Raw genomic sequence first — 14,387 nt, 5'->3', positions numbered from 1 at the left:
ATATACATATGTATATATATATATATATATATATATTTCTAGAAGGAAAGAATTTTTTGTCAGAAAATAAATAAAGTCGTTTACTGAAATACCGGGTTCTGAAAGGGCGGAATTTTCGTTATGATAAAAGAATGCATAACTTTTAAATACAAGATATACTTAGAAATACTTAAAAAAACAAATTTTTAATCTGTTGCACCTCAATTTACAAGCATTTTCCCGATGACTATTTATAATTTATTTTTAATATGAAATTGGTTCAGATTTCAACTTTTAAACCACAAAAATAAGATTAGCATAGTTAAATAAAATACGAATTTTAAGAACTTTTCGAGAGAACTGAAAAGAGAAAACTTTGTTTTTGTAAGTAAAAGGTAGAGTTCATCATTTTCGAGAAACTTGGTATGCATTTTCAATCAAAGTTTACGATAAACAGGATGCGTCCTCCGTTTTCCATTTTTTCTGGCTAAAGTAAAATTCTTTAATCGTTTTTAGCCAACTTGAAAATCAGAATTTTTGAAATTTCATCTTAATCTTATTTATTTTTCGTCATATCTTCAGGTATTAAAAATCAGTTTATGAAAAATTGATTTACGTTTGTTAATTTGCATATAGTTTAAATTATGTGATCACGAAAAAAAAAGTGTCGGATATATAATTTACTTTTGAACTTAGAACAGTTTCTAACAATTATCAGAATGCTCATTTTTTTGTAGTATCCGTCATTTTTTCCCGTTATTTTTAATTATAAATTAATGAGCAAAAATCTTTTTAAGGTTTTGATCCAATTCTCTCAGAAAAATATTTCTTTCTAATTCTAAGAGCAGTTATTTTTATTAAAGAATTACAATATTGGGATGGCTTACGGCGGATATTCACATATATGTTGGATATTGGAGGATATTCACATATATGTGTATATTCACATATATGTGAACTTTTAAAAACGTGGTGCACTTTTTAAAACGTGGGGGTTGATTTCTGTTAAAACGTTTTTAGAATGTGTTAATAAATAGAACATAGGTGCTTATTAAAATTTTCAGATAAAATTTAATCACAAGGGGTAAAAAAGAATATTTCAAAAAATTTGAATCACCAAATAAATATTTATCAAATTTTAAAAATAAGTCATCAAGCAAATTCATTATTTCCAAACTAATTCTGATATACAACTAAATAAAATACCATACAAATTAATAATCCTTAAAAAAAACATTTAACTATTGAAAAGGCTAGGCGGCGACGTTGCTGTTTTTTTATTTGCCAAAAGTTACTATTTTGTTTAAGATTAAAAAAGAACTTTGTTCCGTGTTTATAAATAATAAATTGAAACAAAGAATATATTTTTCTTTTATTTATTTTACCGGAAGCGTAAGGGACAAAAAAAAAGCCAAATTTCAGTTTCATTTCAAAAAACAAGATTTAAAAATATTTGAATCACCATATAAATATTTATCAAGTTTTAAAAATAAGTCAACAAACAAATTCATTATTTCTAAACTAATTCTGATATAGAACTAAATAAAATACCATACAAATTAATAATCTTTACAAAAAAACTTTTAACTAGTGAAAAGGCGAGGCGGTGACGTTGTTGCTTTTTTATTTGCCAAAAGTTACTTTTCTGTTTACGATTAAAAAAGAACTTTGTTCCGTGTTTATAAATAATAAATTGAAACAAAGAATATATTTTTATTTTATTTTACCGGAAACGTAAAGGACCAAAAGAAAGCCAAATTTCAGTTTCATTTGAATTCATTTGTTACTACCTAAAAAGAGAACTTTTCTAGAATGAAAGTAAATGATGGAAGATCAAGCGTAAAATTTTATTCCTTTTTGGCGCAAAATAGAGATAAAGACTGGAACAAGTAGACCAGAAAGCTAATAATGAAGATGGTAAAACATTGAAATTGAGGTAGAAACTTCGAAATGAATAGTTTTTTTTCTTCTTTTTCCGGGATTTATTTTTTTAAAGATATTTTTTGCGTTTTTCTAATCTATTTTTTAACTACACGTGCTTGTTTTTTAATATTTTTTTCGGAAAAATTACAAACCCAAAACAGTTGTCTATGAATAATTTCTTTGAATATATTTATTTATCTTCAAAAAGAACTGTTTTCAATCATAGAGAATTTTAGTCGGAAAGTAATGTTTTATTTTAGAAGATATTTCAGTTTCCTGATTGTATTTTGATATTATTCACCTACTGCTTGCTTATAACCCCCTTGATTGCTTATTGTTTATTTGTTCTTTAATTGCTTATTGTTTGTTTGTTGATTGTTTATTGTTTGTTTGTTTTTAATAGTTAATTGTTTGTTTTTTCAAAGATTGAATTTTTAAAATTTAAAGTTGCTAAGAAGCTTCATGATTTTTTTTTATCTAAGCAAAACTGTCTTTACCATGCGTGGTAATTTTGCTAGAATTTTTTCCTCCATGCAATATACTATTAGATATATTTATTTTCGTTCCTGCAAATGAAACTGCAAAAAAGTTGCCTTTTGTGCATTTTTAAAAAATAAAATGTGCTTAATAGAAATTTTCTTCCTTTTTGATAGCTCTTGCCCCATCAACAATAGCTTACTCGTGAATTCAAAAGATCCCACGAAACTTCAATGCAGCGTAAGACAAGATGATGCTTAAAATGTTTTCCAACTCCTCTCAAAAATTAATTTCATGCAAGATTTTAATTTTGTTTCTTCACAATTTCACTAGATCATTCAGTCAAGGTATTGCGCAAAGCACGAAGTATTGTTTCAAAAATTTCCCTATTCTTGATAGCAAAGATGATAAATAAAATAAAATATAGCATAAAAATACTGTAAGGAATTAATAGATATCTGGACACTTTCGAGGCCATTTTTTTAAAATTTATTATGTATACAAATTATTCATAACTTTTCTATGCATTTTTCTAATTCATATAAAACAATGAATGTGCAAGATATAAAACTAAGGAATTATATAATCAAAAATAAGCACAATCATATTTTTGAGGTCCAAAATCATACATTTTCCATACATTTCATTCATTAAAACAAGTTAGTCTCATATTATATACTTCTGATATCGCTGTTATAAATACTGTCTGTTTTAATGGGAACCTGTAATACCAAGGTGCATAATATAGGTATTGTGGTAATAAGTTTTTTAAAGCCTTATGAAACGGATATCACCATCCTACAAATTCATGGCTCCTAAAAAAAATACACATTTAGCAAAATAATCCTCAATATCAATTAAGATTCAAATATTTACATTTTTCTATCTTCCAGACGTATAAAAAAATAAATTATTATTTATCAACTTATTCTTGACAGTTTTAATATAAAATAAATAACATAAGTATAAAATAATTTTAAAATTTTGATTCATGTGATAAGTAAAAACATGACATAGTTATAATAGTCGTCAAAAATTAACATCAGATTCATGAAATAACCAATGTGATTAAAAGAAACTCCAACTATCCCTTTCTCAAGCAACCATTCCATACCAAAATTAAGATCTAAAAAAAGTCACAGTTTGCAAAATAATCCTCAATATCAATTTAGATTTAAGCATTTACATCTATCTATCTTCCAGGTATATAAAAAATAAATTATTATTTGTCAACTTGTTTTTGGTATTTTTAATATAGAATATAATTAACGTAGTTTTATAACAATTATAAAATTTTGATTCATATGATTATTAAAAACACGACATAGTTGAAATAGCCATCAGCAAATGTCATCAGATTCATGAAATGACCAATGTGATTAAAAAATTCCAACTTTCCCTTTCTTAAACAATTATTCTATGCCAAAATTAAGATGTGAAAAAGTTACATCTAGCAAAATAATCCTCAACATCAATTTAGATTTAAACATTTACATCTATCTATCTTCCAAATAGACAAAAAAATGAATTATTAGTTGCCTACTTATTCTTTATATTTTTGAGATAAAATAATGAAAGCTTGCAACAAATTTAAAATTTTGATTCATGTGATTAAAAAAACCTGGCATAGTTTTACTAGCAACCAAAACATGCCATGAGATTCATGAAATGACCAATGTGATTAAAAAACACCCAACAATCCCTATTCCTCAAGCAACTATTCAATACCAAAATTTAAATCTAAAAAAGTCGCATCTAACAAAATAATCCTCAATATTAATTCAGAATTAATCATTTAAATTTTTTTATCTTCAAAAAAAGGGATTATTGTGTGTTAAATTATTCTTGATATTTTTAATATGGAATATAATTAGCGAAGGTTTATAATAATTTCAAACTTTTGATTCATATGATTATTAAATGCATGATATAGTTGTAATAACCATCAGCAAATGTCATCAGATTCATGAAATGACCAATGTGATTAAAAAACTCCCAACAATCCCTATTCCTCAAGCAACTATTCAATACCAAAATTTAAATCTAAAAAAGTCGCATCTAACAAAATAATCCTCAATATTAATTCAGAATTAATCATTTAAATTTTTTTATCTTCAAAAAAAGGGATTATTGTGTGTTAAATTATTCTTGATATTTTTAATATGGAATATAATTAGCGAAGGTTTATAATAATTTCAAAATTTTGATTCATATGATTATTAAATGCATGATATAGTTGTAATAACCATCAGCAAATGTCATCAGATTCATGAAATGACCAATGTGATTAAAAAACTCCCAACAATCCCTATTCCTCAAGCAACTATTCAATACCAAAATTTAAATCTAAAAAAGTCGCATCTAACAAAATAATCCTCAATATTAATTCAGAATTAATCATTTAAATTTTTTTATCTTCAAAAAAAGGGATTATTGTGTGTTAAATTATTCTTGATATTTTTAATATGGAATATAATTAGCGAAGGTTTATAATAATTTCAAAATTTTGATTCATATNTGTGTGTGTGTGTGTGTGTGTGTATAGATTATTATTTATTAAGTTATTCTTGATAGTTTTAATCTAAAATAGTTAGCTTAAGTATATAACAATTTTAAAATTTTGATTCATTGGATTAGTAAAAAAAATGACACAGTTCTAATAGCCATCAAAAAACATCATCAGATTCATGAAATGACCAATGAGATTAAAAAAATTCAACAATTTCTCAAGCAACCATTCCATACCAAAATTAAGACTCGACAAAACCTCATTAAACAACAAAAACCCAATCATCTTAAATCATTTAATTAAATTTCATTTGACAAAATCATTTAACGAACAAAATTACCACATTTGTCACAGATTACCATCTGGTGTCATATATTTGAAAGTTTGTTATTTTCATAACCTTGTGTGTTACATCATTTTACACCGATAACGGAGATTGTAGGGAGATTGGACGAAAGTAAAATAAGAAAACAAACTGACCGGTAAATATAAATTTCTCTTTTCAAAAGCGTAGCGTATCGACCCCAAAAAGTAAACGACACCTCCAAAACATAATTAAACTCCTCTCCCTGCCTATGAAAGGAACCGTTATGCGTCTACACGGAAAAACGTGGACGTGCATTACTGATTTCTTATTTTTGTTTGAAAGGGAAAAAGTGAGGCCAATCTCTATAAATGAGACTGGTAACAAGTGAAGCGATTTATTTTCACTATTGCAAGTTTTCTAATCCATTCAGTTGTGATTCTTCCTCAGTTTCACTTCGGGAATATAGGAATACCGTTTACCATGCGGTTATTTACCTCTGTTGTCCAGGTAATGTTATTTTATTAATTTTTTAAATTCTATCATGCTATGGTGTTACAGCGTCTTATAAAGTACTTTTAATTTCAAATATATATTTTTTCGTGTCATTTTAATTTTAGTTTTGCACATTTGTTACTAATTTTTAGTAGCATATTTAATATTTTATTTTGATGCATTACTAAGTTTTTGTAGAATTTTTATCGGTATATTGTTTCGTTCATCTATATGAAGAACGCAATTTTGTTAAATTTTTGAATTGTAATCCAGAAATCCATACTTATAATGGTCGTTATAACAGCGTTTTATTTGAAGAGTTTTGAAATTCCTTTGTCAAGAAGAATATTTTTGTTGAAGAACATTATGATTTTCAGGTATGACGTAAGATATTATTTTTCATATGATGCATTGTTGTCTAGTGCAAATTCCTTATTTAAAATCCTTTAATATATATTTTATCAGCTGAATGCTCATTCTACGTATGGGTTGAAAAGAAAGCAAATCATAAATTAATCTGTTTTAACAGACAGTTCAGAGTCATGCACAAAGCAAAAAGACATATACCGACACAAATAATTTAGCTAAAACAGTTCCGATTTTTTAAAATATTTTTGACCTTTTCCGGTAGCTTTACGTTATTAGATTAAGAAAAACATATTTTAGAAGTCCATTCCTTCAAAATAGAGATTAATTATATTAAGTATCATTTGGAAAAATACTGTTGCTTGAGTGCAACTCCTGATAGTCGAAAATTACTGTAATCAACCTATACATATCTCTTTCATATACATATCTTTTTCATACATATCTCTTACTTACGCCCTTTCCGGGGATTTTTGTTATCAAATTAAGCAAATCATGGTTTTAAAAGTTCATACCTTCAAAACAAAGATAATTATATTCAGTATCATTTGGCATAATACTATTGCTCTAAGTGTCTAATACTATTGCTCAATTGCCCTGAGAGTCAAAAAGTACCTTAGTCAACATTGTTCTCCTTTGTAAAACCTATTTACTCAGAGAAATCTTGGTACCAATGTAAGTATATTTAGTACTTATTACAGAGTACAAATTACCAGTTGTACCCGCTATTAAAATTATCTAAACATCATTCGCGTTAAAGGTGATTCTTACGGTTTTTCTAACCTTTTCTCCAATAATTTAGCCTTTTAGTACCATTTTTTTAAAAATTTCAATTTGTACCCATTAACAAAAATAATTAAGTATTGTTGGCTTCAGTAACAACGTATCAGTTTTTTACAGTTTATATTCACAAATAAGTACATTTTCTCCATTAATTTAGTATTTTAATTTTAAAAAAATTATTTCCACTAATGCCTCTTACCATAATTAGGTAATTGTAATTCTCGAGAATACTCAGCAACAACACTAATATTTCAATAATCATTGAACCAATATCGGAACTTTATTTCTAAAATTATGAAAAATCACCAAAGTATTATTGATACCAATAATATTTAATTAAATATGATATTATATACTTCTGGTATAGCCGTTATCAGGTATGTTGTAATGAGAACCTGTAATACTAAGGTGCATAATATAGGTGCTATAGTTTAATAATACAGGTACTATGGTACCGTTTCATAGGGCTGTAAATGTTTTACAGCCCTATGAAATGGATAAATTCCCTAATTTAACCCTCCTACACAGTCAGGGCATCTAATATAGAAAATTTATTTTTTATTATTTGCTGTTGTTGTTGTCGAAGCGACTTCGTATTCTTAGATTTACCGTAATCTGAGTTACAAATTCCACTCACAAAAAGAAAGATTAACTATACATAAAGTATCATTCAAAATGTGACATTCAGAATTTACCATAATTTTTCCAAGGCTTTGTTTTCATTTCATAAGCTCTTGTTGAGTTTCTATAATTAATTTAAAAGAAAAACGCTTTAAAAGCGTAAGCATAAATGTGGGAAACACGTGGTTTCACATACTTTTAAAAATACGAATTAGGTGACGTCATTCCCATACATAGCGAAATTATTAACATTAATTTTAGTAGTGGTAACCTAATATAGGAAGCCTGATAAATAATTCATGAGAACGGGATGAAACTGATTTTTGATTCATTTGAGCTGCAAACTTGCAAATCAATCATATTATAAAACACTTATCAAATACTATGGAAAATTCTTTCGTTGGAATGTAGCCCGAGAACAAGGGATCGGAAGGAGTTTTAAAGTAGACAGGTTATCCGTGTCTTTGAAAGTATATGCACCAAGTAACTATAACACAACTATTGCTGTTAGAGAATTCTACTATGATCCTGAATGTCCTTGGTTCGAATCCTATCGGCAGCCAACAAACAATTGTCTCAGAAAATTTCGCTCTCTCATTTCTTCTGAAACTAAGCATTCTGCAAAAAAAAATTTGTGTATATACTGTTTCAATTTTGAATGTATAGGGTTTTCAAATTCCACTATTATTTGTTTTGAAGCTATTTTGATATATTTTTATTAAATTCTGAGAAACCCTTTTTTGCTGTGTAGATTTCGTGTATCTAAAGTTGCAAGTTACGTCACGCAGCTTCAAAACTGTTCTGATTGTAGTAACGAAAGAGAAATATATCGGAATCTGTAACTACACTTGACGAAGTTTTTTCTAACTTTATTCCTGACTTCGCGTTAAAATCAAGTTAACGTTCACAGTCGGCGATTTCTTAAAAAGAAAGAGAATGGCATATCACAGTGGGCCAGCATCCAAGGCTTCGTGTATTTCGATGGAATTTGTTTCAAAATTTGGGGGTTTTTATTTAGGGTTTTCATGTGCAGGTAAATTGAATTCATAGTTGAAATTTTGAAGTACACTAAAAATACCAACAACAAAAAAACAAGATGACGGCTAAAATATAGCGAGTAAAAAAAAAAATAAATAAATAAAGTTCACACCAAAGGTAGTAANTAAAAATGAAAAGCAAATTATATTTCCGAAGTAATATTACAAAATAGCGCGAATTAATTACAAAATAAAGCGAAAACATGAAGAAAAAAAAAACATAATTTTTTTTTCGATATATTTAGTCCACCTTTGCAACATGGGCAAAATGGGGCAGGTTTTTTCGAAAGAAGAAACATCAAAGAAGACAAAAAAAAAAGTTTAGCTAATTACATTGTGGAACTTTTTGGAGATAAGTTTCGAAACTGATTCAAACATTGAAAAATGTCAAATGATAAGATATAAACTATAAGTTTGTCAAGAGTATTAACCTATCCAACAAATTGAAAAATTGTACTATAATTTCAGACTAATTAATCTGATAAAAATGTAACAGAAAGGTGAAACTCCTGCATATATTTCTGAAATATAAATTTAATAGTTACATTTAAAAAAAATTTTTTAACATATTTTTCACTACATTGTACTCTTGTCGGTCCGAAAAGTAAATTATAATGCTTGTAATGATTATGAATACTTAATTTGGGCGATATTAAAGCTACCTAAACATATTTTAATTGAAATTAAATTTTTGACTTTTGGCCAAAGATCATGGCCTTCTGGCCCACAGTGTATATTACAAATACGGTGCGTAAATTATTAACTCAACCAGACATTAATAAATAAGAATATAATTTTTTTTAAATTCGTTTGTAAAATTATCCTCTGGAAATAAATTTTTAGTAAAAAAACTAACTTATTTTCAAAAAATTAACTGTTTATTTGGCATATAAATAACTTTATCAATAACTTTATAAAAGTACAAATTATTGTTATGACAGATTTTAGAATTCAATTATTTCAGATCATATATGTTATTTAACATTAAATTTTGTGTTATATATATATATATATATATATATACAGATATATGTATACAGTCGGACCTCTATTTAACGAAGTGTCTAAATCCTGAAAATAAGTTCGTTATATGGAAAATTCGTTAAGTAGAAAAGAATAGAAAATCGCCTTTTGAAATGCTTAAACAGCATAAAACAGGCTTTAAATTCATAAACACTAGACATAATCGATACACTTTTATCTTGTAAAGTAGTATTTACTACTTATTTTATAAATCTTAACCATAAAAGAGATCTGCATGAAAAGCAGGAATCGAGCAAAGCATTATCCAGTGTAATACTATCATGCTACATATATTTTCAACAAATAAAAGCTAAATTTATGCATAAAATTACAAATGTATTTATTATAAAAGTAATTTTAAGCATACGTTATCAAATGCGTTCTTAAATTTAATTTCTACTGATAAAATCTGTTAATTTTGTCTGAGTTTTTAGTTTGAAATGCAAACAAAAAGGGAAACGGATTTTACTGCTTTCGCTAAAAGTTAAGTAGCTTCTAAAATCAATTCTAGATAATTTCCCCCATAAAATGCGCTAAAAAGTCTAAAATGTTGTGAAATATTTTGGGAAGTAGGGTAAGTGGATCTCAAAGAAAAGTTCGTTAAATAGAAAATTTACTTCGCTATTTGGACGTTATTTTACGAAGAAATTTCCAAAATGTTCTTGGTTCCACGAAAAAATTCGCAAAATAGAGAAATTCCCAAAATGGCAGTTCGTTAAATAGAAGTCCAACTGTATATCATCAGTGAGATTTATTGAACATCAAAACTATATTGAATTACTGTACAAAAAAAATTATAATAATTGATTGTTGTCTCTAGAAATGTGGTTTTTTAAATATAGCCTTTTTTGTTTCGTTATTCACTTTTTTTTTTAAATTTGCAGGGAAGTTTCCTTCTTTTACTTCTGGTTGCCCTGTCTGCTAACGCCTATAAAGACGATATATCAGATGAAGCTTTAGCAGCTCTTACTTTATCCGATGCAGTTCATGACTTGTTATCCTTGGAGTCAACAGAATCGAAAGTTTACGCTCTACCTGGCACAAAGATTAGGGATTCAAAACCAGCAGAAAGCAAGACTATATTAAAGTTCAGTAGTCTTAGAAAACTAACACCCTCCCCTAGTTACGAGATCAAACTTCAGAACGTGAGTAAAGAGGATTACAAGGTTTTGAAGTGGTACTCTGTCCCTAAAGATGAGAGCAAGAAAAAGGTGATTAACGGCAAGGACTTGACAGCTCAAAGCTCTTCATATCCTGAAGAGTACAGTGACTCCTATCACGATGATTATTCAAGTGACCAAAGTCCTCAGACAATATCGTCTTTCCATTTTAATGGAGAACCACCCAAAACTGAAGAATATAAAAAACCTAGGAAAAGGGTTCGAAAACCCTGTTCTCGTAGCAAAAACAAAATTTCCAAAACTAACCCTGAAAGTTCTGATACCACTATCGTACACAGCAGATCTAAGGATGGTTTAGAATACTCTTCGCATTATCATGATACTCAAGGTAGAATGCCAGCACCTCTACCTTCGCCGTATTACCAAGATTTAATGAAGATCGCCAAAGTGCCTTTAGGTCATGTGTCCACAAGGATCTCCGGTCAGCATCTTCATGGCATACCAAAATATGACACACTTAATCATATGCACAAGGAAGATGGAAACCACTTCCATCTTCATAATCATCATCATCACTATGGTGCAGATGGTAAAAAAATAGAAGTCGCCCCTAAAACGAATTCTTACGCCACCCTCCTGGCTGGCCTTGGTAATCTACGGAATATGATGTCAAGTGTTAACCCAGGCTCTCTTTACCCAAAGATAAACTTAGACAATTTGAAAGACATGTTGGGAAAAACTGCAATAGGGCCTCTTAATCAAAATGCTGGAGATAGCTACTCAAGTATTAATGGTTACAACTCAGGATCAATTGGGCCTCTTAATCACAATATAGGCAATACCCACTCAAGTATTGGTGACTATGATTCAGGTGCAATAGGACCTGACTTGGGAAACAGTTACTCGAGTGCTAATGGTTACAATTCAGGGACAATCGGAAACAGTCATTCGAGTATCAGTAGTTATGAGTCCGGGGAAAAAGCTTCTAATGAAACCCCTAAAAAAGGATATCATTACACGGGACCTCATAAAAGTTACGGCAGAAAAACGTATCATAGATATAGAGATGGTGAACGGCCTCACAGTAGCGAAATAGGACCTAATATGGACGGCAATATTGGTGCTGAAATGTATAAACATGGAATTGGACCTTATTCTACTGATGAATACCATGATTCTAAAAAACACTATCCAAACGAAGTAACTTATGCCGTGGATAAAGATCCTCACCACAATGATGGTTATGGAAGTTACGGAAATAATTACAATGATCATAAGGATGAGCATGTAATTGATAGTTACAGTAGTTCAAAAGGTCCACACTCTTCATATCCTTCTGTTCATTCTCATCATGATTCTAACTATCCTCCTCATAGCCATGAACATAAAGACGGTGCTTATTCACCTGACTCGGAAGGTAAAGCACCATACTCCCCTTCTGATTATGAAAGTCCTGGACCCTCGAATTTTGAAAGCAACCGATATTCTAGTCATAACCCTCCAGTCGATTCTCATTCTCAAGAAGGTTACCACGATTCACCCAACAACCCTCATGATCATCATCACAGTGCCGAAATCCACAACAGTCCTCCAGGTAGTCACACCACCAGCTATTCTGGCGGTGTTGAAGAAATTCCTTACGATCCAGAGAAAGAACATCTTTATGAAAAAATGAAACCAGATCCTGATCCCTTGACTATTCCAAAAAATGCTCGCATCATCGAGCACCACATTCGACTTCATCCAAAATATTACGCAATGTACCGCCAACCTGTGATTGATATTGAAACCCATCCAAACTATCCAGTTCCAGTGCATAAACCATTTACCCAGGCTATATCCCAGGCTAGTTATCCCCTTCCTGTTCACAAACAATTTCCCAGAGTTAACTACCCAGTTCCTGTTCATAAGCTCATACCAAATCCATTAAAAGGACCTATTCCAATTATTCCTCGAGCACCATTAGCAATGCATCATAACTTAAACCATATGTTGCATGCTTATCAAAGTCGCTCCTTATATCATAAGTGGTGGTAAAAAGTTAACTGTTTGCTTGTGATAGATTCACAATGATTTATTTTCCAGCAAACGAGGGCTCATTTTGTTACATATGATCATGTCATTGATGATACTTTGCTCTGATTAAGACAACAATATGAGTCCCGTCGATCAAAAAATGAATTGAACTATCATCATCTTCTGATTCATCATCATAACTTATTCTTGCTGTCATTCAAATTGTTTCTACAGAAAACGTTCCTTATTTTTGCAGTGAGAACTTTTTTTGAAAATCTGCGTGACATTTTCAGTGGCAGATTGAAAAGCAGGTGGATAAGACGATCATCCGCAAGGTCCATGGTATTTTTCTGAAAAAAATATAGTGTAAATATAGTTAGTTATGAGTAGTTTCTGCGTTCGGGGCCTGCTCCGCTTCGTGAATCGCTATAGGTGACGCATCATCATCCTTAGAAAATTAGCGAAAGAAAGCATCCCAAAACACATTTTAAGGAGAACTGCGATAAAAAATGTACTGCGAATAAAAAATGATATTTAGTAAAAGGGCTTGGGAAAATATAGTGATAATCGACATTTTCATATAGTTTAGGGGGAGTTTTTGATGAAAAACATTGCAATTTCTTTGCAGACTGTAGGATGTTTCTGAGTAATTTGCTATTTTATAGCGAAAATTCTAGAAACTATTAAAATGTCTGGAAAAAATATTACAGAATAGTTGATAATTTTCGAAAAAAGAAAACGTGTCTTATAACCATATCAATCCCCAGCCCTTTAATTGAGAAAATATTTATCTTCACTCACAGTTCATAGAATAATAACCATATTAACAGACCTTTCAAATATTAAAAAAGAAAAAACTTCATTTACTCCTTCAGTTTCACTGGCTTAGTTAATTAAATGGCAGAAAGGATTGCATTTTTATTTCGTGGTCGGGTAACTAAACAAGTTTTTTTTAAAGAAAATGTAAAAGAAATTTATGGTTGTTAAAAGTATTTACGAATCCATCCATATTTACGACTAAACCAAAAACTTATGCAAATTTTTTAAGCACGCGTTTGCTCTCTTGGAATATTAATTATCGACCAATTCCAAGTTCAGTATAAATGTATATCAGATTTTATCTGCACTGCTCTTGGTAATTGACTCTAATTACATCAGTAAAACATTGGTAATTTAAATCATTCCTCTGGCTAGAATTTTCTGTAATATTCAATTATTTTTATTGTTTAGCCAAGCCTGAACGTTGAGACTCATGATGAGGCTCATTTTCGTTCAGTTCAGTAAGGCTTCGCTTAACCAAGTCGTTCGTCAGTATGTTATGAATTTGTAAGAAGACAATTTGTACATCTAAGGCGATATTAGCAATGTACATGTAAATTGCACATATTTTTTTTTCTTAAATAAAACTTGCCTTTCTAAATTTAAAAATGAATAGAAATATTTATAAAAACCAGTTTTTGATAGGTTACTTTAAGTTTTATTCGATAAAACAAAACAGCCTACAAAATCACATAAAATTTATCTAGTGCCAAAATATTATATAAAATGAGAGAAACTGACCAACTTTTTTCAATATTATGTTAAAATTATTTTTATGCAGATGAACTGTGAGACAATGATGTAAATAATACTAAATCATTTCACTTGTATATAAAGAGTTTCTGAATATTAGTTTGAATAAATATCTGATGTTAATGAATTTGTTTATTCTTTATTTGTTTAATAAATAATCA

The 14,387-nt window shown here is 29.3% G+C and overlaps 1 protein-coding gene across 1 annotated transcript; it reads left to right on the top strand.

The window, feature by feature from the left end:
- The first annotated feature begins 5,606 nt into the window (after positions 1–5,606).
- On the top strand, positions 5,607–12,820 carry LOC107445620 (uncharacterized). The gene is made up of 2 exons (XM_016060052.3): positions 5,607–5,702; positions 10,402–12,820. The coding sequence occupies exons 1-2, from the start codon at positions 5,676–5,678 to the stop codon at positions 12,673–12,675; spliced, it is 2,301 nt and encodes a 766-aa protein (XP_015915538.2). The 5' UTR covers positions 5,607–5,675; the 3' UTR covers positions 12,676–12,820.
- The last annotated feature ends 1,567 nt before the right edge of the window (positions 12,821–14,387 follow it).

This window comes from Parasteatoda tepidariorum, chromosome 3 (assembly GCF_043381705.1).
Source record: "Parasteatoda tepidariorum isolate YZ-2023 chromosome 3, CAS_Ptep_4.0, whole genome shotgun sequence".
NCBI lineage: Eukaryota > Metazoa > Arthropoda > Arachnida > Araneae > Theridiidae > Parasteatoda > Parasteatoda tepidariorum.
This window is presented reverse-complemented; position numbering and strand designations above follow the sequence as displayed.

Coding starts and splice junctions, on each gene's coding strand:
- LOC107445620 (XM_016060052.3), top strand. CDS start 5,676: ATGCGGTTATTTACCTCTGTTGTCCAG. Junction 5,703..10,401: donor TATTTACCTCTGTTGTCCAG/GTAATGTTATTT, acceptor TTAAATTTGCAG/GGAAGTTTCCTTCTTTTACT.